The 26,210-nt window shown below is 44.6% G+C and overlaps 1 protein-coding gene across 1 annotated transcript in view; it reads left to right on the top strand.

The window, feature by feature from the left end:
• Positions 1-26,210, top strand: part of LOC110494120 (lysyl oxidase homolog 2A) — a 55,120-nt gene that overhangs the window by 18,617 nt on the left and 10,293 nt on the right. The window contains exons 4-8 of the mRNA XM_021568873.3: positions 20,167-20,375; positions 21,512-21,728; positions 22,371-22,554; positions 23,283-23,434; positions 25,636-25,803. Coding sequence (XP_021424548.2) covers positions 20,167-20,375; positions 21,512-21,728; positions 22,371-22,554; positions 23,283-23,434; positions 25,636-25,803 — 930 coding nt within the window. The remainder of the gene's footprint in view (positions 1-20,166; positions 20,376-21,511; positions 21,729-22,370; positions 22,555-23,282; positions 23,435-25,635; positions 25,804-26,210) is intronic.

Genomic DNA, 26,210 nt, shown 5'->3' with positions numbered 1-26,210 from the left:
TCGCCATCCGGTTAGCCCTAGGCGAATGGCGACAGTGGTTGGAGGGGGCGACCGTTCCTTTTGTCGTTTGGACTAACCATAGGAACCTTGAGTACATCCGTTCTGCCAAACGACTTAATGCGCGTCAGGCGCGTTGGGCGCTGTTTTTCGCTCGTTTCGAGTTCGTGATTTCTTATCGTCCGGGCTCTAAGAACACCAAGCCTGATGCTTTGTCTCGTCTCTTCAGTTCTTCAGTAGCCTCCACTGACCCCGAGGGGATTCTCCCTGAGGGGCGTGTTGTCGGGTTGACTGTCTGGGGAATTGAGAGGCAGGTAAAACAAGCGCTCACTCACACTCCGTCGCCGCGCGCTTGTCCTAGGAACCTTCTTTTCGTTCCCGTTCCTACTCGTCTGGCCGTTCTTCAGTGGGCTCACTCTGCCAAGTTAGCCGGCCACCCTGGCGTTCGGGGTACGCTTGCTTCCATTCGCCAGCGTTTTTGGTGGCCCACTTGGGAGCATGACACGCGTCGTTTCGTGGCTGCTTGTTCGGTCTGCGCGCAGACTAAGTCCGGTAACTCTCCTCCTGCCGGCCGTCTCAGGCCGCTTCCTATTCCCTCTCGACCGTGGTCTCACATCGCCTTAGATTTTGTCACCGGACTGCCTTCGTCAGCGGGGAAGACTGTTATTCTTACGGTTGTCGATAGGTTCTCTAAGGCGGCTCATTTCATTCCCCTTGCTAAGCTTCCTTCTGCTAAAGAGACGGCACAAATCATCATCGAGAATGTTTTCAGAATTCATGGCCTTCCGTCAGACGTCGTTTCGGACAGAGGTCCGCAATTCACGTCTCAATTTTGGAGGGAGTTTTGCCGTTTGATTGGGGCTTCCGTCAGTCTCTCTTCCGGCTTTCACCCCCAGTCTAACGGTCAAGCAGAACGGGCCAATCAGACTATTGGTCGCATCTTACGCAGTCTTTCTTTTCGTAACCCTGCGTCTTGGTCAGAACAGCTCCCCTGGGCAGAATACGCCCACAACTCGCTTCCTTCGTCTGCGACCGGGCTATCTCCTTTTCAGAGTAGCCTCGGGTACCAGCCTCCGCTGTTCTCATCTCAGTTCGCCGAGTCCAGCGTCCCCTCCGCTCAGGCTTTTGTCCAACGTTGCGAGCGCACCTGGAAGAGGGTCAGGTCTGCACTTTGCCGTTATAGGACGCAGACTGTGAGGGCTGCTAATAAGCGTAGAACTAAGAGTCCTAGATATTGTCGCGGTCAGAGAGTTTGGCTCTCCACTCAGAACCTTCCCCTTAAGACGGCTTCTCGCAAGTTGACCCCGCGGTTCATTGGTCCGTTCCGTATTTCTCGGGTCATTAATCCTGTCGCAGTTCGACTTCTTCTTCCGCGATACCTTCGTCGCGTCCACCCGGTCTTCCATGTCTCCTGCATCAAGCCCGTCCTTCGCGCCCCCGCTCGTCTTCCCCCCCCCCCCCCATCCTTGTCGAGGGCGCACCCATCTACAGGGTCCGTAGAATTTTGGACATGCGTCCTCGGGGCCGTGGTCACCAGTACCTCGTAGATTGGGAGGGGTACGGTCCTGAGGAGAGGAGTTGGGTTCCCTCTCGGGACGTGCTGGACCGTGCGCTGATCGAGGATTTCCTCCGTTGCCGCCAGGTTTCCTCCTCGAGTGCGCCAGGAGGCGCTCGGTGAGTGGGGGGGTACTGTCATGTACTGTCATGTTGTGTCTTGTCTCTGTCCTTTCCCTTCACCCTGTCTCCCTCTGCTGGTCGTTGTTAGGTTACCTTTTCTCCCCCGCTTTCCCCCAGCTGTTCCTTGTCTCCTCTAACTACCCATTCACCCCGTTTCCCACCTGTTCCCTTTTTCCCTCTGATTAGGTCCCTATATCTCTCTCTGTTTCTGTTCCTGTCCTTGTCGGATTCTTGTTTGTTGTGTTTCATGCCTGAGCCAGACTATCGTCATGTTTGCTGTAACCTTGTCCTGTCCTGTCGGAATCTGCCGGTCTATCTGAGCCTACCTATGTTTGGTTATTAAAGAAGCTCTGTTTAAGTTAGTTCGCTTTTGGGTCCTCATTCACTCACCATAACAGAATCAATCAAATTTCAATCAAATGTATTTATTTAGCCCTTTTTACATCAGTCGATGTCACAAAGTGCTGTACAGAAACCCAGCCTAAAACCCCAAACAGCAAGCAAGCAATGCAGATGTAGAAGCACGGTGGCTAGGAAAAACTCAGTAGAAAGGCTGGAATCTAGGAAGAAACCTAGAGAGGAACCAGGCTCTGAGGGATGGCCAGTCCTCTTCTGGCCGTGCAGGGTGGAGATTATAACAGAACATGGTCAAGATGTTCAAACGTTCATCGATGACCAGCAGGGTCAGATAATAATAATCACAGTGGTTGTAGAGGGTGCAACAGGTCAGCGCCTCAGGAGTAAATGTCAGTTGGCTTTTCATAGCCGATCATTCAGAGTTAGAGACAGCAGGTGCGGTAGAGAGAGAGAGTCAAAAACAGCAGGTCCGGGACAAGGTAGCACGTCCGGTGAATAGGTCAGGGTTCCATAGCCAAAGGCAGAACAGTTGAAACTGGAGCAGCAGCATGATGCGGTGGACTGGGGACAGCAAGGAGTCATCAGGCCAGGTAGTCCCTAGGCATAGTCCTGAGGCATAGTCCTAGGGCTCAGCAGGTCCTCCGAGAGAAGAGAGAGATAGAGGGAGCAGACTTAAATTCACACAATACAGACTGACCCTAGCCCCCTGACACATAAACTATTGCAGCATAAATACTGGAGGCTGAGACAGGAGGGGTTGGGAGACACTGTGGCCCTGTCCGACGATACCCCTGGACAGGGCCAACCAGGCAGGAAATGACCCCACCCACTTTGCCAAAGCACAGCCCCCACACCACTAGAGGGATATCTTCAACCACCAACCTACCACCCTGAGACAAGGCCGAGTATAGCCCACAAAGGTCTCCCCCACGTCACGAACCCAAGGGGGGTGCCAATCCGGACAGGAAGATCACGAGTTCCTGTAGGGAAAGTTCAGTTCACTTAGCACCAACAGAGACACATTTCGTTGGTAATGTTTGTTCATTGAGAGGGTCTGTGTGACTTCAATCAGTATGTCCACAACACTAAAGCTCGAGTTTAGTTTAACTCAAGTTTGACTGTATCTGTATTGATTTTGGCAGTTCGCTGGGAGTTGAAAACAGCCTTAGCTAAGTTTAGGGATCACACTAAGTTTTGACTTGGAATGCCCTGAACTCATAGAGAAGCAGGTTTTGCAGTGGGATGGAAACGTGACATCATAGAATGTCAACAGACGTGACCCAGGTGGGCCACATGTTAAATCTTCCACTAGTGCTCTCACATTTGCCTACAACAGGAAACCAGAGACATTCTAGCCCACTGAGCTATGGTTGGTCTGTGGCCTGATGACTTTACCACAATACACCCTCCTTTTCTGGCGTAACCACAGTAACGACCTCCTCTCTGGCATCTGGGATGCTAACCAGGTGACTCACAGAGAACCAGACTCTGACTGGTGTGGAGGAGATAACCACAGTGTGGATAACACACACAGGCGCACACACACACACACACGCACACGTAAGCACACGTACGCACACACACAGGGGGAAAACCATCCCATCCCGTCACTTTAATGAAAGCATCTCTGTGCCCGACGGAAAGTATGCGTGGGATTTATATACCTAAAGGGAGGAGGGAGCGAGGAATAGCATGAGTATGGCCATTTATGTGAGCCTAGCTCATCCAGTAGTGTTTGTGTTTGAATTGAAATAAGAGTTTAAAGCCATCTAAAGCTGAAAGGCCAGTCTGTGGTTTATCTTTTTAACAGTTAGTAGTTGAGAGCAGCAGGATAGTCAAATGCCACATACTGCGCTAGACTAGAGAATTGGCAGTGTTGCCCGGTTTAAAATTTCAGTGGATTCTCCCTCAGTGTCTGTGTTTTCACTAGGCTTCATAAGATAACAAGGCTCTGGAGGACGTCTCAGATCCCTGTGTATCTTTCTCATTAAATGACCAACTCCGTGAGAAAGGATGAGGAAGCTGGGGCCAAGCTTCCTGAAATCCAGGACCTCTATACCAGGCGGTGTCAGAGGAAGGCCCTAAAAATTGTCAAAGACTTCAGCTACCATAGTCATAGACTGTTTTCTCTGCTACCGCACAGCAAGCGGTACTGGAGTGCCAAGTCGAGGTCCAAAAGGCTTCTAAACAGCTTCTACCCCCAAGCCATAAGACTCCTGAACATCTAATCAAAAGGCTTCCCACACCCCTCTTTTACGCCGCTGCTATTCTCTATTCATAATCTATGCATAATCACTTTAACTCTACCTACATGTACATATTACCTCTGTGCCGGTACCCCCTGCATATAGCCTCGCTTGTTATTTTACTGCTGCTGTTTAATTATTTGTTACTTTAATTATTTTTTATTTTTTACTTAACACTTATTTTTAAAGCATTGTTGGTTAAGGGTTTGTAAGTAAGCATTTCACTGTAAGGTCTACCTACACCTGGTCTACCTACAAATACAATTTGATTTGATTTGAACATGGAGAGTGGAGGACGAGAGGCAGTGAAATAGGACACGTGGTCATGACCTTTACTCCTTTCAAGGCTTAATGAAGCCTTCATACACCTTTTATAAGGCCTATAAAGATGCTTCAGGAATCTTTCATAAGCTTTAGCTTAGAATCGAAATGGGCAAAGCTAGTTTAATAGATTAATCCCCATCATCAAACTTTACCCTGCCCTTTTAATACCTAGATGCCTGCTTTAAAAGGATATGGCACTCCCGCTGTTAATTTGTGCCCCATTTATGTTTACCTCTCTATGGGTGTTATTACAGCTAACTGTCCCCACACTGTCAATATTTCCCTGGACTGACCAGTCTTTCAACTAGCAGGGGAGTGGAATGGGAAAAGGTGTCACTTCGACCCTTCACCAGGCCTGACCTTGCGTCAGAAACAGGCACAAGCAGCTCCTGTGACTGACTGTCTTCCATTCATTCATGGGATGAAGTGGTATTCTATTCAGGGTTTCCGACCAGGTCACGCCCTGACCTGACTGTGTCAATATGTCTTTATTTAGCCTAGTTAGACCCAACCAGGCAAACCCGTGTTACATGCTAATTCAGTTATTCATATTTTATCAGAGATATTCCTATCTTGTAATGCTCTAGCCTGTCCTGAAGTTAAAAGCAAAAACAAAAAAGCACTATTTAGAAAGGTCTATGAGTGTTTTGGAGGTTCTCTGCTTGTCAAAGGCTTGTTTGTTGTGTGTGTGTGTGTATGTGTGTGTGTGTGTCTATGAATGCCTGTATATGTGTGTACTTTACACTAGTTAGCTGTCAGAAAAAGAACAAGACCACACAGATCTGTCAATTAAATGAAGCCTTTACCACAAATGATAGGTTGTCCATATTGAAGACATGAGTACTGCAGGTGACTAAAAGTTGTCTTTCCGTCATTTCAAATAAATCAATGCTCTTTCCGTGGAAAGACACTGAATTATTGTAATCGTCTGATAATCGTTTCACAGATTGGCTGACAAATCTTTTGTTAATTAAGCAAAACTGAAATGTCATGGTAGTAGCTTATGACCATTTCGTCCATCTCACTTCACACTGGGACTTTCAGGTGTCTCCTAGCATTTAGTCCTTATAAATCATCTCAGTTGTTCAGTTCTGCTCCAAGCAGAGCATCCCAGTGACCCCGGTCATCTAGCTATTTCCTGTCAGTGACGTTAGCCTTTCTTTGGTGCCGCCTCATGTTGACCTTTTTTGGTCAGTGTCAGCCGTGTTTTGAGAATGGTACTAGATGGATGACTCAGCTCCGCTGTGCTATGTCGCTAATGAGAATCGTCTTGTGTTTACGCTAGTATTGCATATCTTAGGAGGAGTCGTGTGATATTTGGTCTCTGCTTTGTATACTGTAGGTCTGTTTGTCCTCTGTTTGGTTCCTCCAAGAAGCCAAAGGATGAAGCCAAAGAATGAACTGAATGAAGTCATCTAATGGGGGGTTCTCTCTTCAGACCCAAACATTAGGAGGTGGGCAGGAAGCGTTGTTTATCATTAGCTAACTAACGCCATGATTCAACAAGGACAGCTGCTCACGCAATAGTTCACATGCACGTGGGGATAATGGCTTGCCACACGTGGAACCAATCGCCAAGGTGGCCGAGGGAGTTGGGTCTCAGACGGTTAGCTGGGAGGTGCATCTCGATGTGGAGGGATATTCCATGGGTCTTATTATACGCGATATGGGCAATGTATCGTATGATGCTACAAAGCAAAATCGTCAGTGTTCATATCCTGGTGTAAGCAGTTTTGGTGTTGATGTGGTGTTACTATGAACGAACTGAACGCCAGCTGGTGTTGCTTTTTAAGATGTTAAAAAATACTGTTCTTCCATCAGGGTGTCAAATTGGCCAGTGTTACCTAGTGTAGATTTTTCAGCTGAATATTTCTAGTGTCAATTCAGCTGTTACATTAACTCTGTAAGTGTTAAATGACCACTTATTGGTGTAAAACAACCACAGTGTTGGTGTTAATAACCAGTTTTAAACCAAAACCATGCCCATCATTATCAAATTTCCCAGCATGCTCTATTGCAGTTAGATCTTTTGCATTGTTTGTTTCAATATCTATGTTTTTGCATGTACATGGATTGATTAATTCATCTTATGCTAATCAAATATAAATATAAATACATTCTTCTCAGCTCATCAAGTCTGTTATATGGATTTATTGCACCCTTTACTGAAATGGTTGTTTGAGTTCAGATGCTTAAGGTAATCTCATGTCTTAGTCTTCCCAACATGGCAGTCATTCTGAATGCAGGTTGCGGGTGAATACAAATTCCAAATGTTGGATATCCCCACTCTGGTTGGATATCCCCACTCTGGCTGGATTCCATAATTCATATATTCCAATATGAATTATGCAAGCCAGCATAATGTGACTTGCAAGCCTGGTGTTGGAAAGTATCAATGTTCAAAGGACAACACTTTGAAAAGTGTAAATTCAACACGTTCTGGTGATTCTCACATAAACACTTCAAAAGTACCCACAGTGTTCAATTTACATATATAATTTTGCTGTGTAAGTATATGTTTATCACATTGTTTTCTTGCTGTTTTTTAAATGAGCCTGCCAACAGTATCTACATCGGATTTGATTACGCTTCATGATCGTGTATGATGAATTTTCAGCAATGATCTTTTCAGAGACACACCAACACCCATGCAACATTAACTATTTGGAAGACTATGGTGTGTCCAAGTCTTAAGGGGGTTGTTTCCTGGACCCAGATTAAGCCTAGTCCCAGACAAAAACATCTTTCTTAATGGAGAATCTCAATTAAAAGTGCTTTTTAATCCAGGACTAGGCTTAATCTGTGTTTGGGAAATCGTCCCTAAGTCTTTGCCAGTTTTGATTAGCTCTCTCCCGAGTCATTGCGGGTATTGACTAAGAGGTCTTCCCCCAAGTACTTCTGAGTTATCACAACACATGATGTGAAGTCCTTCCATTAAAAAGAGCGAAGCAGCAGCTGCTAACACTCTCCAGATGTCGATTATGATTTTGTCTGTTGCTCCCGGCCAAACACACTGTCAACAGACTGCCTAGCAGCAGACCTTTGAGGTCCATATACAGCTACGGGGGGGGGGGGGGGGGGGGGCAAAAGGTTGCATTTTTCAACCGGGCAAACAAAGGTGTTTTCAAAATTCTGTGTGACACGGTGGAGTTGGAGAGTTTGAGACAGGCTTCAGAGGGGCCTCGTGAGCGAATTGAAGAAAGGAATGTTGCGTATTTGGCTGAAGAACAAGGAACGTGTATTAGACGGTTGTTTCCCTGGGTGGCAGTCGGAACAGAATGTCCTCACTTACTGCCTTCCCTAACGTCTCATGTTCGACAGCTGTACCAAATAATTTAAGGTTTAGTATATCCTCCAAATGATGATGCGCAGCTAGCAGGCAACGGTGTTGTTTCCCATGTGTTCATCCATGCTTGGCATGTTGCACACATAAACAACCCTGGCCTTATGTTCTGTTTTTATCATAGGAAAAATTGTAAATGAGATGAGGAAACAACAGGCTGTGGAAGTCATTGTGAAGGTTTTCAGCCTCGGTTTATTTACACTACAGGACTGCCTAGGCCTAAGGGGTAGAGGCTAGGGGTCAAACTGCTGCTAGCTCTGAAGATTCTGTTGCTAACAAGACTCCCCTTGTTAGTTAGATTCATACGGGTATTAGCTCAAGGTGTGTGTGTGTACAACATACAAATAATGATGATAAGACTAATAATATATTTGATAACCGATTTCATATACAGTTGGGTCCGAAAATATTGACACCCTTAAAAATATGAGCAAAAATGACTGTATAAAATAAACAATTACAATACTGAGCTATATTGTCTGCTCAAAAAAACTGGGAAAGGATATTATGTTATACTCATACAATGCTCAGAGAAAGAGATTTTGTTTAAAAAGTAATGAAAAAAAATCTCAAACGGTAGATTATTAACTCCCGTGTTCTCAATACCTCTCAAAACCTCACCTTGTGAGGATAACGGCGTAGCCTTTTTCTAAAATGTTTTATGAGTTGGAGAACACATTGGGAGGGACCTTAGAGCATTCCTTCATACAGAATCTCTCCAGATCCTTGATGTCCTTCATCTGCACTTATGGACTGCCCTCATCAATTCCAACCACAGCTTTTCAAAGGGGTTCAAGTCCGGAGACTGAGATGGACATTGTAAAATATAGATTTTGTCATCAATTAACCATTTATTTGTAGATTTTGATGTGTGCTTGGGGTTGCTGGAAGATCCGCTTGCGGCCAAGGTTTTCAGTTAAAATGTCCTGGTACTGGGTAAAGTTCATGATGCCGTTGACCATAACAAGCGCCCCAGGGTCAGTGGAAGCGAAATAGCCCCATAACATCAAAGATCCACCACCAAATTCACCCTGGTCTCATAGACTCCACATAAAATAGTACATATAAATCTGTGACACTCAAATTAGTTAGATATGTTACATTTGTAGGGTTAGGGTTAGGGTTAGGGTTAGTGCTAGAGGCGTCACTACAGACCCTGGTTCGATTCCAGGCTGTATCACAACCCGGCTGTGATTGGGAGTCCCATAGGGCTGCGTAGGCCATCATTGTAAATAAGAATTTGATTTTAACTGACTTGCCTTGTTAAATAAATAAATAATAATAAAAATGTGGTATGCTTACATAAGACAGAATGTTACTTGTGCTTGGATGAATAGATGGGTGGGTGTATAACGTAAACGTCTAGCAACTCAAAGGTCGTGTTTTCGAATCTCATCATGGACAACTTTAGCATTTTAGCTAATAAGCAACTGCAAGTACTTACTACTTTTTAGCTACTTTGCAAGTACTCAGTATGTTAGCTAACCCTTCCCCTAACCTTAACCATAACCCTTTAACCTAACTCCTAACCCTAACCTTAACCCCTAGCCTAGCTAGTTAGCCACCTATCTAACGTTAGCGTTAGTCACCTAGCTAACGTTAGCCACCAGGCTATCATACGAAATAGATGATGGACATCCACAACTGAATACATACCATACGAAAGATAACATATCATACTAAATTGAGTATCACGGATTTACAAAATGCTCTGAGACGAGGATGCCATATTTTTACAGTAGGTATGGGGTTCTTTTCTGCTTATGCATTCTCATTTCGACACCAAACCCACCACTGGTGTGCGTGGCCAACGAGTTCTATTTTCATGTCATCTGACCAAAGCACCGGTTCTAATCCAAGTGCCAATGCATTTTAGCAAACTCCAGGCATTTACATTAAGTTGACGTGAAAAGAGAGTTCTTTAGCCACATACACCAGTGATGGATTTGGCGTCAAAATGAGAATGCATGAGCAGAAAAGAACCTCATACCTACTGTAAAATATGGTGATAGATTTTTTACGTTATTGGGCTATTTTGCTTCCTTCCACAGGTCCTGGGGCCCCACAAAACAATATTTTGGTCTTTGTTTTATTAGTCCATTGTTGATATTGTCCCAAAATGTGTTGCATGTCAGCATTCAAGTTTTCAAGATATACAGTTGAAGTTTACATACACCTTAGCCAAATACATTTAAACTCAGTTTTTCACAATTCCTGACATTTAATCCTAGTAAAAATTCCATGTCTTGGGTCAGTTAGGATCACCACTCTACTTTAAGAATGTGAAATGTCAGAATAATAGTAGAGAGAATGATTTATTTCAGCTTTTATTTCTTTCATCACAATTAGTATTTGGTAGCATTGCCTTTAAATTGTTTAACTTGGGTCAACTTCGGGTAGCCTTCCACAACCTTCCCACAATAAGTTGGGTGAATTTTGGCACATTCCTCCTGACAGAGCTGGTGTAACTGAGTCAACTTTGTAGGCCTCCTTGCTCGCACAAGCTTTTTCAGTTCTGCAAACAAATGTTCTATGGGATTGAGGTCTGGCCTTTGTGATGGTCATTCTAATACCTTGACTTTGTTGTCCTTAAGACATTTTTCCAAAACTTTGGAAGTATGCTTGGGGTCATTGTCCATTTGGAAGACCCATTTGCGACCAAGCTTTAACTTCCTGACTGATTTCTTGAGATGTTGCTTCAATATACCCTCATTATTTTCTTTCCTCATGAAGCCATCTATTTTGTGAAGTGCACCATCCCCTCCTGCAGCAAAGCACCCCCACAACATAATGCTGCCCTCCCCGTGCTTCACGGTTGGGATGGTGTTCTTTGGCTTGCTAGCTTCCCCCTTTTTCCTCCAAACATAACGATGGTCATTATGGCCAAACAGTTCTATTTTTGTTTCATCAGACCAGAGGACATTTCTCCAAAAAGTCCGATCTTTGTCCCCATGTGCAGTTGCAAACCGTAGTCTGGCTTTTTTATGGCGGTTTTGGAGCAGTGACTTCTTCCTTGCTGAGCGGCCTTTCAGGTTATGTCGATATATATATATTTTTTACTGTGGATATAGATACTTTTGTACCTGTTTCCTCCAGCATCTTCACAAGGTCCTTTGCTGATGTTCTGGGATTGATTTGCACTTTTCGCACCAAAGTACGTTCACCTCTAGGAGATAGAACACGTCTCCTTTCTGAGCGGTATGATATCTGCGTGGTACCATGGTGTTTATACTTGCGTACTATTGTTGTACAGATGAACGTGGTACCTTCAGGCATTTGGAAATTGCTACCAAGGATGAACCAGACTAGTGGAGGTCTACAATTTTTTTTCTGAGGTCTTGGCTGATTTATTTAGATTTTCCTATGATGTCAAGCAGAGGCACTGAGTTCAAAGGTAGGCCTTGAAATACATCCAAAGGTACACCCCCAATTAACTCAGATTATGTATTTTATTATGTCAATTAACCTATCAGAAGCTTCTAAAGCCATGACATCATTTTCTGGAATTTTCCAAGCTGTTTAAAGGCACAGTCATTTATGTAAACTTCTGACCCAGTGGAATTGTGATACAGTGAGTTATAAGTGAAATAATCTGTCTGTAAACAATTGTTGGAAAAATTACTTGTGTCATGCACAAAGTAGATGTCCTAACGAACTTGCCAAAACTATAGTTAGTTAACAAGACATTTGTGGAGTGGTTGAAAAACAAGTTTTAATGACTCCAACCTAAGTGTATGTAAACTTCCGACTTCAACTGTATAACTTTCCAAATACAGATATGTGGTGGTTATGGTGCATACCATCTTAATTTCTGTATTTTGAAAGTTATATATCTTGAAAATGTGATTGCTGACATGAAAAACATTTTGAGACTATATCAACAATGGACTAATGAAACAAATACAAAAAAATAGTTTTTGGGTAGTTGTCCTTTATGAACTTTAACCAGTACAAGGACATGGTTCCCTTTGCCATAGAAGCTCGAATCTTGGCCACATGTCGATCTTCAAGCAAGATAAGACAAAAAATCAGCCCCCCCGTGGAAAAAAATATCGCAGCACCCCCACCCCCAAACTACTTCCCTGTGGCTATGAAGACAATAACCCCAAGCACAACGTCAAAATCCACAAAGAAATGGTTATTGACCGTCTCTGGATGCATTGAAAACCTGTGGTTTGAACTGAAGAGGGCAGCCCATAAGCACATATGAAGGATACCAAGGATCTGGAAATATTCTGTATGGAGGAATGGTCTAACATGGTCCCAACATGGTCTCTAATCTCATAAAACATTTTTGAAAAAGGCTCAGTGCTATTATCCTCGCAAGGTGAGGTATTAAAAAAAGTGGTGTCAATCACTACCTTTTTGGGGAGAAAAAAAGATGACATGTTAAACAAAATCTCTTTCTCTGATCAGTTGTATTTGTATAAAATAATATAATTTCAAATATTTTTGAGCATACAAAATACCTCAGTGTTTGAATTATTTACTTGATACAGTCATCTTTATCAATGGTGTCAATCCTTTTGGACCCTATTTAATGTGGCACTACCTTTTTCACGACTAAGTTTCCATTCACTCATCGAGGCTCTAAGGGCTGCCACTGTAAGAGCAGTTTCAGACTGGAATGTGACGACATGCTCTGTGTGTGTGGTGCTGTCCATTGACTGGACACATAATGGTTTAGTCTACTGGTAGGACTGATGGGACTTGGCTTTGCTGGGCTTGTCCTTGTGTGTGTGGGGGTGATGGAGGGGTTCCTTGTACTTTCTGTCTCGGTGTTACACAATAATAGATATTCCAGATGCGAAACACACAAACGTATGCATGCAAGCAAACGCGCACACACACCGGCAGAGCCAATCCAGTTTCCAGTCATTTATGAGGAAAGGCCTTCGAAGCGGCAGGGCTAGGGGCAGATGTGAAAGTAATTTCAAATAATTTATGAGCTATTTTGCTACTAAACTGCTGCAGCATGATTAACATTAATTTCCCCCCATGTTTAGTAAGAGAAGGCAGGCACGTGTAAGCCCAACGTGAAGCACAGTCGGGCAGTGGGGTGAATGAGAGGAAAGAAATGCACAGTAGTTTCAGGCTGAATTAGTCAGTTACTGGAATGACCGTGGCCTACCTCGCTTTCACATAGACACCTACTGATGGATGGGGAACCCAGACAGGAAAACATTCCACCTTGTTCCAGATGGCTGCTGTGGAAATGGTTGAGTAATCAGTAGGGTATTAAAAGTCTAACTTACATAAGGACATGTCCAGTCCAGTAGAAATTCCATTTCTACTTTGAGAGGTCCATCGAACTGGCAATGACCATTTTTAGACGTATTTACTTGGACGTAAGAGTTGTAAGATTTAAGTTATTTGTGAATAGTCTTAGGATGAATCATACAAACAGGCTTGTCGAGCCCTATCGGCGAAAGGTCAGTTCAGGTTAGCATTAGGTTGCACAGATGAGAACTGAAAGGACTAAACAGAAATAGATTAATAGTTTATTTGCGTATCCGTTTTGCGATACAAGTATGTTGACCAAAGCAACTCCCACAAACACATGTTTTTAGTTATGATCTAATTATTATTTGTATTTTTTTTATTTACCTTTATTTAACTAGGCAAGTCGGTTAAGAACAAATTCTTATTTAGAATGACAGCCTACCAAGGGACAGTTTGAAATTTACTGGGGTGGGGTGGGCTTGTCAAACTTTTATTTTGCTTTGGAGAGGGTAGTGTGCTTTTTCCTAATTTACATTAGCCATTTTGCAGGTCTACTATACTATATAAGGTCTTCCATATAGCCACATTTCCTCCTCTGCTTGCATGCGCCTCCCCTATGTTTTAGTACTACCCTTATGCAGTACGCTTTTCCGCATGCACTATGCCACAGGTCAGTATAGTCTATCGGTCAATATAGTCTATCAATGGTGACAATAGTGGTAGGTGGGTCGTTTGTTCAGATCTGCTGCATTTGACACCGTGAACCCTCTCAGGGCTGGGCGTCTCAAGCTTTGCACACTCTTGGATTGCATCCTACCTGGAAGGCCGCTCCTACCAGGTGACGTGGAGAAGATCTGTGTCTGCACCATTTACTACTGGTGTCCCCCAGGGCTCGGTTCTAGGTCCTCTCCTCATCTCTCTATACACCAAGTCACTCGGCTCCGTCATATCCTCACATGGTCTCTCCGATCGTTGCTATGCGGATGACACTCAACTACTTTTCTCCTTCGCCCCTTCTGACACTCAGGTGGCGACACGCATCTCTGTGTGCCTGGCAGATATCTCAGCTTGGATGTCGGCCCACCACCTCAAGCTCAACCTCAACAAGACGGAGCATCTCTTCCTCCCGGGTAAGGCCTGCCTGCTCCAAGACCTCTCCATCACGGTTGACAGCTCCACGGTGTCCCCCTCCCAGAGTGCAAAGAACCTTTGCTACTTGTCTACAGAGCAGCAAGAGGACCCAAGAGGCTCAAAACCTCTCTTGGCCCTCCCACCTCTACGTCAAGGCAGCGCCCACTCAAAGCTATTCTCTGTCCTGGCACCACAATGGTGGAACCAGCTTCTCTCTGAAAGTATCTTAATAAACAATCCAACGGCACACCCCCTTGCACCACCTCCTCACCTCTTCATTCTCGCACTTGACATTTTTCCCCACTTACTAGCTCTGACCTTGCTTATAGCTACTTTATTGAGGGAAAATGTATTTACTTCGACTGTGATATGTGGTTGTACCACCTAGCTATCTTAAGATGAATGCACTAACTGTAAGTCACTCTGGATAAGAGCGTCTGCTAAATGACTCAAATGTAAATGTAAAATGACATTTGAATGATGGCGCAAAAGCCCTGTTATTTGAATGTTTCATTCCATTTGGATCAGTTGTTGGTCAACTCTCGACAGATTATAGAAAGACACGGTAGCAGCCCAGTCTGGCTGTTGCTGATCATCATTCTCCCAAGTTGTCCTATATAGTGTGGCCACATACAGTGCCTATGGAAAGTCTACACCCTATGGAACTGAAAACATAGAAATGCCCCAAAACATAGAAAAACAAACATAGACTGCTCACCCAACTCACTCCCTGACCATACTAAATAAATACAAAACAACGGAAATAAAGGCCAGAACGTGACAGTACCCCCCCCCCCAAAGGTGCGGACTCCGGCCGCAAAACCTTGACCTATAGGGGAGGGTCTGGGTGGGCGTCTGTCCGCGGTGGCGGCTCTGGCGCGGGACGCGGACTCCACTTCATCATTGTCTTAGTCCGCTTTATTGTCCGCCTCCGTGGCTTCCTCACCATGGCCACCCTACTCAATGACCCCACTGGACAGAGGGGCTGCTTGGGACAGAGGGGCAGCTCGGGACAGAGGTGGGGCAGCTGCTCGGGACAGAGGTGGGGCAGCTGCTCGGGACAGAGGTGGGGCAGCTGCTCGGGACAGAGGGACAGCTGCTCGGGACAGAGGTGCGGCAGCGGCTCTGGGCAGAGGGGCTCTGGGCAGAGGGGCTCCGGCAGCGGCGCCGGACAGGCGGGAGGCTCCGGCAGAGGCGGTGCGCTCTGGTGCGCAACCTTGGCACCACTTCCCCAGGCTGGATAACCACTCTAGCCCGGACCCTCCAGAGTGCAGGCACAGGTTGAACCGGGCTGTGGGTAAGCACGGGAGATCTAGTGCTTACTACACGCACCTCTCCCTTAGGCTCCACTCCCACATTCGCCCGGCACGAGCGGAGCGCAGGCAGAGGACGCACTGCACCCTCCCAGCGCCCCGGAGACACAGCACGCAGAGCCGGCGCAGGATACCCTGGACCAAAACTGCGTACCGGCGACCAGACCCGCTGAGCAGGCACCATACGCCCTGGCTCGATGCCCACACTCGCATGACACTCTCGGGGGGCTGTCCTATAGCGCACCGGGCTATGGACACGTACTGGCGACACCGTGCGCTTAACCGCATAACACGGTGCCTGCCCAGTATCACGCTGCTTATAATAAGCACGAGGAGTGAGCGCAGGTCTGCTACCTGGCTTAGCTCCACCCCTCGTGTGCCCCCCCCAAAAAAATTTTGGGGGCTGTCTCTCGTACCTGTCGCACTGCCGTGCTGCCTCCTCATATCGCCGCCGCTCAGCTTTCGCTGCCTCCAGCTCTGCTTTGGGGCGGCGATATTCCCCAGCCTGTGCCCAGGGTCCCTCTCCGTTCAGTATCTCCTCCCATATCCAGGAGTCCTGTGATACCGGCCGCTGTTGTTGCTGCTGCTGCTGCTGCTGCTGCTGTCGTCGCTGCTTTCTACCACGCCGCTTGGGCCTTGGTTGGTGGGTGATTCTGTCACGGCCGTCCTCCTCTTCATCTGAAGAGGAGAGGCGAGATGGATCTGAGGACCAATACGCGGCGTGGTAAGTGTCCATGGTCAATCTTTAATAAAGAAAGTAGTGAACACTGAACACTATACAAAACCAGGAAACAAAATAACAACCGTGAAGCTAATCATATGGACTGTGCTGAAACAAGCCATCAACATAGACAATCACCCACAAACAAACAGTGCAACCCAGGCTACCTAAGTATGATTCTCAATCAGAGACAACTAATGACACCTGCCTCTGATTGAGAACCATACTAGGCCGAAAACATAGAAATGCCCCAAAACATAGAAAAACAAACATAGACTGCCCACCCAGCTCACGCCCTGACCATACTAAATAAATACAAAACAACGGAAATAAAGGCCAGAACGTGACATATTGACTCACTCTGTGTGAAATAATAGGAGTTGACGTGATTTTTTAATGACTGCCCCTTCCTCTGTCCCCCATACATACAACACCTGTAAATGTTCCTGAGTGGCCATGTTACAGTTTTGACTTAAATCTGCTTGAAAATCTATGGCAAGACTTGAACATTTCTGTCTAGCCATGATCCCCAACTCTTTGACAGAGCTTGAAGAATTTCGAAAATAATACTGGTTAACTATTGCACAATCTAGTTGTGCAAAGCTCTTATGAGGCTTACCCAAGAAGACTCACAGCTGTAATCAATGCCAAAGGTTTTTCTAGCATATATTGACTCAGGGGGGTGAACACTTATCTAACCAAGGTAAATTAATGTTTTCATTTTCATTCATCTTTACATAAATATCATTTTGTTGAAAATCTGATTGCCCTCTAGCTGATCATTGTCTACAGCCGGCTCTGATCGTAGTGTAATGAAACAGGTAGGGAGAGTGAGCTCCTCTTTGGTGGTTGGTGAACCCTCAACCTTCTTGGCCCTGCATTGCATCGACTGTGCCACAAAACCATGCTGAAGTGGTAAAGTTGATATCCACATTTATAAACACAGGGTTTGCTATGGTTCTTGTTATTTATGGTGGTAATAATTCTTTTTGAGTACATTTTATGAAGGGGGAGGGTGCGCCAAATATTTTACAGTACAAGGGGAGGGTCATGTGAAAATATTTTTTACGTTGGGGAAGGAGATGCATTTTTTTTTAATGACACTTCGAGTTAGACCTTGAGTATGACTACACTCGTCTGACCCCCGAGATGAGTATAAGCTAACCACGGTCCAAAGACAATAAACTTGCTTGGGAGAGGTCATAACACAATCACCAAGGCTAAGGGTGATAACAATATTAGTCATTAATGAAGGTCACTAGTTCTGAGACATTTGTGTCTGAACCTTCCCAAAATAGTGTTTTGATGTTTGTTAAGCACAATTTCCACATTCCTAAACAAGGTGTAGTTTTAGGTGGGCCTTGAGCAAACTGTCTGATGCCGGTGTTATGTCTGGTGGTCTTGTTTCGGGGAAATGAGTGTATATGCACCCCAGCTGCAGGTCTCATGTGTCCCCCCTTGCACATTCTCAGCCCTTTGGTTTCCTTTTGGACCATTCTGCCAAACCAAACACTGAGATGGTTTTAAGAGCCCCCACTTCAAACCGGCTTCCCCTCCGCCCGTCATGTATTTACATTATAGAGAGAAACATCGCCCACTTTGCGTCTAGAACCTCCAAGTCCTTTCAAGGCACTCTCTCCCTTGACCACGTTCACCCTGCCTTGCTCTGCTTTGTTGACGGAAACTCACAGTGATAAAGTGACCGTCGGGATTTAAATGTATGAAAGACTTTCTTCTCTCTTGCCACTGTAGTCAGTAGTCGGGTGACTGGGGTCACTGCAAAAACAGTCTCGACTCAATCACGTCTTTCCGTTCACCACTACATTTTTGGTGTCGAGGGAATACGAACATTCCCAGAGGCTGATGCCATTTCCGGAAAACCACCCCCATTTTTACTAAACGCTAATGTTTCTGGATTCACACAGAAATGTTAGACTGTCTTTCTTTGCAGGCGAGACGACTGGCTGTAGAAGAAAAGGCTGAGCTCAGCATTCATGGCTTATCAAATGAGTTTTTAGAGGGTTGGCACTGAGTACTTCATGTCTCCACATACACATTACAGCCAGGAGTTAGACTATGGGTCTATGGGCTTATGGGGCTGAACAGAGTCAGAGGGGTTGGGTTAAATGCGGAAGACACATTTCAGTTGAACGCATTCAGTTGTACAACTGACTAGGTTTCCCCTTTCCCTTTTCCTCAAATGTGAAGACGCCACTCTCCTTTAAGGGTTCTCAGGACAGACAGAGGAGGGTAACTGAGGACCATGACCCCTCTACTGGCCGGTTGGGTTTAGGGTTAGCCCCATACTTTAGGATTAGGGGACCACCCTCAGCTTACTTCAGCCCTCAGGCAACAGCTTTTGTCTCGACTGTTATTGTAGCTTGGTGAAAAGCTTGGTGTAGCTTGGGCTCCCGAGTGGCGCAGAGGTCTAAGGCACTGCATCTCAGTGCTAGAGGCATCACTACAGACCCTGGTTAGATTCTAGGCTGAATCACAACCATCCGTGATTGGGAGTCCCTTAGGGTGGCGCACAATTGGCCGGCATTGTAAATAAGAATTTGTTCTTAACTGGCTTGCTTAGTTAAATAAAGGTTAAATAAAATACACGCAATCCAGATTTTTGTTATGTTGGATCAAGATAGCTTAAAAGCGTGATTTGTGTTTTTGCAGTCCCACTTTGTATTTTAGTGATTGATTATAATTGAGAGAAGATCGATGGGAAAACATCATTGAATGATTGATTATGCAAATGCCATTCCCTTAGTCCCAATCAATTATATTTTCAACATCTCATTTAGTTTCTCAAAAGTTGTGTAACATAGACCTACAGGATGTGAAAAGTCACCAAGTAAAACAAATTGATGATGCGTGTGGTTCAAAGGTTATCTCCATGTTGAGAAGCGCCATCTGTGCTGCCACTGTGTACCCCAACCTGGCCCTTGATAAACCTTACCCTGAACTCACCTCTCTGGTCAAGTTGGTGACAGAGCACAACAAATTCTAGACATTCATAGGGTTAAGTAAGGCTTTGCAGTTTAATTAAAAGGATTGGACCCCTTTTTTACATTTTCGCTTAAAATGACATTCTCATATCGAACTGCCTGTAACTCAGGACCTAAATCAGGGATATGCATATTCCTGATACCATTTGAAAGGAAACACTTTGACGTTTATGGAAATGTAGGAGAATATAACACATTCGATCTGGTAAAAGATAATACGAACAAATAAACATGCGTTTTCAATTTGTTTGTTTTGTTCCATCATCTTTGAAATGCAAGAGAAAGGCCATAATATAATATTGCAGTTTAGGCACAATTTAGATTTAGGTCACTAGATGGCAGCAGTGTGTGTGCAAAGTTTCAGATTAATCCAGTGAAGCATTGCAATACTCGACAATATTTTGTATCAAGTCTGCCCAAAATGTGCCGAATTGGTCAAGTGATATATTAATCTAACTATAGAAAACATACAAAAATTATATGGTAATACAAAATGAAGCTACTGTAAATTTGACAGTGCAGTTAGATTAACAATAATTTAAGCTTTCTGCCCATATAAGACATGTCTATGTCCTGTAAAATCTGCTGTTACTTACAACGTCATGCTAATCACATTAGCGCACGTTAGCTCAACCGTCCCGGTATAGGGACGCCGATCCCGTAGAGGTTTTAAAGGCAAGTATGTCTTCAAAAATGAAGAATAAGGCCTCAGTTGGGCTCCATGCCATGGCTGCACTGTCCCGAATCTTTCATTGATAATCTTCAAGTGAAATAATACATGATTGAATGACTGTGGCTGATCCAGGGACTCTGTGTCTCTCTCTTTCTGCAGAGTCTGAATGTCCAGGTGGAAGATGTGCGTATCCGGGCCATCTCCTCCCAGCGTAAAAGGGTTCCCATGACGGAGGGCTACCTGGAGGTGAAGGACGGGGGGAAGTGGAGACAGATCTGTGACTTGGAGTGGACTGAGATGAACAGCCGGGTCATCTGTGGGATGTACGGCTTCCCTGGAGAGAAAAGATACAACACTAAAGTCTACAAGTGAGCAGCATAACAGAAAAGAGGGAAAGATACATGCAGACTTCATGAAGTGCTCCCAAATGTGTCTCTCTCTCTCGTCATATTCCATTTAGTTGGACTCTAGCGATAGCCTGTGCGTGGGCACATGGAAAAGTTTTGCTTGGGTCAAACAAAATTGAATATAACGTTGCGATAAAGTTTGAAATGACACAATTTCACGTATACAGCATCTAAACACCAGCACACCCATGGACACTTCTATAACATGCCATTTACATCCAAAATACAGATTAAAAAAAAATAGATTAAAAAACAGACAGATTGTTTATTCCAGCAGGCAGCCATACCATTCTGGCCTGTATCCCTCTATTGGCCCTCTTCTAGGGGAGGGGGTCGGTCCTTGCACCACCAGATGCTGTTGGAAGTAGTGTGGGGGGCCAGTAGGGGGCACTCATCCCATTTGGTGGCTCTACAAAGGGTCATGTCTCTAATGAGATATTAAACTAAGGCCCTGACTCTCTGTGGTCACTAAAACTCATGTGGCACTTGTGAGAGAAGTGGTGTTAACTGGAGCAGAAGAGAAAGTGGTTGGGCAACAATCACACTTTGTGTGTGTCCACTAATATTCTCACAAAAGTATTTTGTTTCACATTTGGACCATGAATGACTTGGGCCATGAATGACTTGGACTGGTAATGGTATCACAGGAGGTGGGACCTTAATTGGGGAGGAGCTTGTGGTAATGGCTGGAGAGGAATCAGTGGAATGGTATCAACTACATCAAACATATGGTTTCCATGTGTTTGATGCCATTCCATTTGTTCCGTTTCAGACATTATTATGAGCCGTCCTTCCCTCAGCAGCCTCCACTGATGGGAATTGCATGTTATTTGGACTACAATACTGCCATTGTACTTTGTACTAAAACAGTCAATAAAAAAAAACGTTTAAACCTCCCAAGTTCAACTGGGGAAATGTATTAATGAGGGGTAGGGTAGCATTTTATGTGTTAAAAAACAAAAGTTGGTATAATGTTTCCTCATCAGGTACTGTAGACAAGTTCATGTTTTCACAGCAGGCTAAAAGAGAAAAATTAACTATTTAAATTCAACTAAATTCAACTAGACTCAACTCAATCTCTTTGTTTCCTGTCTCAGGCTGCTGTCCAAGCGCAGGAAGAAGAACTACTGGGGCTTCGGAGTGAACTGCACGGGGAACGAGGCCAGCCTGCATGGCTGTAAGCTGGGCCACAAGGTGGAGCTGAGGGGGAATGCCACCTGTGAGAAGGGCTTGCCCGTGGTGGTCAACTGTGTTCCAGGACGGGCCTTTGCTCCCAGCCACGCCCAGGGCTTCAGCAAGGCCTACAGGGTGGAGGTAGGTTGGATCATCTGGAACGAGAGAGAGCATAAAACTGTGATTCATAGGACCTCTGTACAAGAGACTGCTTATGATGGAGATGTGATGTTACTGGAGTTTGAGCTGTCTCTGGCCTTGTGTCTTGTATTGAAATGGAAAGCATTCAGAAGAGGAGAAAATTATGAAAGACAAACCTTAGTTGTTAATGTTAATTAATGTAAGGAAACAGTTACAATTACAGTTTGATTTAGTGATCTTTCCTATAAAATCCACTCTTTGATTTCTGTATTATGTGCTGTGCTGTTTTATATCACGTTGCATGTGATTCAAATTAGAGACTGCAGAACACTGTGTTCGAACACTTCACAGATGACTCATGGGCTCTGGACAAAAGGGAAAATAGATACACTGAGATCTCAAACTCTCTCTCCCTCTCTCTCTCTCTGTGATTCACAATAAGCTCAGGATGTATGGAACAATACGATACTGTTTATTTTTGTGTGGTTCAACAAACAAAATCCAAATTTGAGTTACTGGACTGTTTCTGTAAAGAATACATACACACATATCAAAGTAATTGGATATTTTAACTATGCCAAGTGATTGTAAACTATTGTTTCTCAGTAACAGTAGGCCTAACACGGTCAATCGTTTCCGCAGCAACCCCTGGTGCGCCTGAGAGGCGGAGCCAACATAGGGGAAGGGCGAGTGGAAGTGCTGAAAAATGGTGAATGGGGCACCGTCTGCGATGACAGCTGGAACCTGGAGGCAGCCACCGTGGTGTGTCGAGAACTGGGCTTCGGTAGTGCCAAGGAGGCCCTCGCTGGAGGCAAACTGGGACAAGGTAGGTCTCCACTCTCTCTCTCTCTCCCATTCAAGTACATGAATCTGCTGTAATGGAATATGCAAGCGCTTATCCATAGTGATCCAAGTCTCAGACCACCTCTGCCATCCACTATTCAGACGCTGTATAACCACACAGTAACAGAGGATGGTGTCTTTTCTGTTTTCTTGACCTGCTGTCAGTCTGTGTCTCGGACCACCTTGGCTCTAGTTACAGAGCAAACACTGCCAGAGAAATGTTCCTGTCCTGTCATATGCTGGAGACAGACACAGCAGGAAGGGAGTGATCACACATTATATTGTGGAAAATCCATTTTTATTCACATTAATTATTTTGACTTGACAAAGTTTTAAAAAGAGAGAGGAGGAACAATTTAATGTTCCCAAGTGCCCCACTTGAATGGATCAGAGTTGGCTTAAAATTGGCAGGAGAGTTCATATCCACTCTCAGTGGGATTTCTACTCCTGTTAGGCATTATTGCTATTCAATTAAACATAGTGGGCCGGTTTCCCAGACGCAGATTTAGCCTAGTCCTGAACTAAAAAGGTTTTTCATTGGAGGACTCTCCGTTGAGAATGCTTTTTAGTCCTGAACTACGTTAAATCTGTGTCTGGGAAACCAGTCCAGTGTCTGTGTCCTGGATTATTGAAAGCATAGAGATACATATTTAATTATTTGATTGAGAGTGGGGTGGATCTGACTCCCAGTGTGTCTTCTCTCCCCTGTAGGAATGGGCCCGGTCCATATGAATGAGGTGAAGTGTTCTGGCTTTGAGAAATCCCTCACTGAGTGTTACTTCAATAGAGATGCCCTGGGCTGCAGTCACGAGGAGGACGCTGCAGTTCGATGTAATGTTCCTGCCATGGGCTTCCAGAACAGAGTGAGTAGACCTAGCACGTGCAGCACGCATGTTGCTGCAAACAGTGCATTTGGAAAGTATTCATACCCCTTGACTTTTTCCACATTTTGTTATGTTACAGCCTTATTCTAAAATGGATTCAAGTAATGTTTTCCCTCATAAATCTACATACAATACCCCATAATGACAAAGTGAAAACAGGTTTTTAGAAATGTTAGCAAATTTATAAAGTAAAAAAAATGGAAATACCTTATTTACAAGTATTCAGACCCTTTGCTATGAGACTCGGAAATTGAGCTCAGGTGCATCCTGTTTCCATTGATCATCCTTGAGATGTTTCTAAAACGTGATTGGAGTCCACCTGTGTTAAAGTCAATTGATTGGACATGATTTGGAAAGGCCCACACCTGTCTATTTAAGGTTCCACAGTTGACAGTGCATGTCAGAGAAAAAAACCTAGCTATGAGGTCGAAGGAATTGTCCGTAGAGCTTTGAGACAGAATTGTGTCGAGGCACAGATCTGGGGAAGGGTACCAAAAAATGTCTGCAGCATTGAAGGTCCACAATAACACAGTGGCCTCTATCATTCTTAAATTGAAGAAGTGTAGAACCACCAAGAATCTCCCTAGAGCTGGCCGCCCGGCCAAACTGAGCAATCGGGGTGAAGGGCCTTGGTCAGGGAGGTCACCAAGAAACCGATGGTCAAGAAGGAAGGACAACCATCTCTGCAGCACTCCACCAATCAGGCCTTTATGGTAAAGTGGCCAGATGGAAACATGACAGGCTGCTTGGAGTTTGCCAAAAGGCACCTAAAGGACTCTCAGACCATGAGAAACAAGATTCTCTAGTCTGATGAAACCAAGATTGAACTCTTTGGCCTGAATACCAAGCGTCACGCCTGAAGGAAACCAGGCACTGCTCATCACCTGGCCAATAACATCCCTGCGGTGAAGCATGGTGGTGGTAGCATCATGCTGTTGGGTTTGTTTTTCAGCGACAGGGCCTGGAAGACTAGTCAGGATTGAGGGAAAGATGAACGGAGCAAAGTACAAAGAGATTCTTGATGAAAACCTGCCCAAGAGCTCTCAGAGCATCAGACTGGGTGAAGATTCACCTTCCAACAGGACAATGACCCTAAGCACACAGCCAAGACAAAAGTGGCTTCGGGACAAGTCTCTGAATGTCCTTGAGTGGCCCAGCCAGAACCCGAATCAACAGCTCTCTCTCTGCACAGCTATTTTCAGGAGAGACCTGAAAATAGCTGTGCAGCGACGCTTCCCATCCAACCTGACAGTGCTTGAGAGGATCTGCAGAGAAGAATGGGGGAAAGTTCCCAAATACAGGTGTGCCAAGCTTGTAGCGTCATATCCAAGAAGACTCAAGGCTGTAATTGCTGCAAAGGTGCTTCAACAAAATACTGAGTAATGGGTCTGAATACTTATGTAAATGTGATATTTACTTATTTTTTATACTTTTGCAAACATTTCAAAAAACCTGTTTTTGGTTTGTCATTATGGGTATTGTGTGTAGATGGATTAGAGAAAAAAACAATTTAATCATTTTAACAATTTAATCAATTTTAGAACAAGGCTGTAACGTAACAAAATGTGGAAAAAGTGAAGTGGTCAGAATACTTTCCGAATGCACTGTATGGGTTTTACACAATGATTTATATAAACCCTGGATTACTGATGCTATGTATTGACCGTTGAGAGGCTTTGAAGCCACCGGTAGGCATAGCCAGGGGAAGTAGGGGTGCTGATCATCCATGGATTTGCACATTTCTTTTGTTATTCTGATTCCGCTACTAACACCAACCACACATTTTTGCCAAACATTTTCATAGTATAAGAAATATTTGATGTTTTACTGCCTCTGGAAATACTTTAGGTAAAGCCTAAAGATAGGATTTATGGCAAATATGTGAGTTTTCCATGAAGAACAGAATACTTAAACACATATGTGAGGGAATATACTACCTCTTTCAAGTGGATTTTTGGCCTCATAATATACAGATCATCTGTGGCCTAGCGGGTGATCTAGCAGTCTAAGTCGCTGACCCAGAACACATACTGCTGCAGCGTGGGTTCGAATTGGACCCACTGCTATTTCAGCACACTTTTTCCTCCTGTCTTCCCTCTCCATCTCTACCCTGTCCAATAAACACCAAATATATGAGCAGAATGGGACTGCCTTTATAAACATCTAATCTCTGGTTGCAGCTGCGTCTGAGCGGTGGGCGGAACCCATTTGAAGGGCGTGTGGAGGTGCTGGCGGAGAAGAACGGCTCGTTGGTGTGGGGTACGGTGTGCAGTGACAGCTGGGGTACCATAGAGGCTACAGTCGTGTGCAGACAGCTGGGTCTCGGTTTTGCCAACAACGCCTTCCAGGTGAGTTTATACACAACAAAATATCATCACATTGGCTGGTCAGCCAGACAATCAAGAGCCTAACATTCTTTGACAAAGGGTAAATATGCTTCTGTGTAAGTATCAACAACATGTAATAATATTAAAAGGGTCAATTATACATTTTGTTGGGAAATAGTCTTCATAATACTTCATAAAAGTACATCATCAAGTGGGCCTCAGTTATATGCCACCAGCAAACCCCATATATCCATATGGCTCTTATATACGTCATTTAGCTGTAAACAGCTGGAGATGTTCACTGAAGGAAAGTAAAAGGGGCTCTGACCTTAGAGCTTATAGTCTCCACACTGACCTTAGAGCTTATAGTCTCCACACTGACCTTAGAGCTTATAGTCTCCACACTGACCTTAGAGCTTATAGTCTCC

This window comes from Oncorhynchus mykiss, chromosome 17, assembly GCF_057628025.1.
Source record: "Oncorhynchus mykiss isolate SJ-2025 chromosome 17, ASM5762802v1, whole genome shotgun sequence".
NCBI classification, from domain to species: Eukaryota; Metazoa; Chordata; class Actinopteri; order Salmoniformes; family Salmonidae; genus Oncorhynchus; species Oncorhynchus mykiss.
This window is presented reverse-complemented; position numbering and strand designations above follow the sequence as displayed.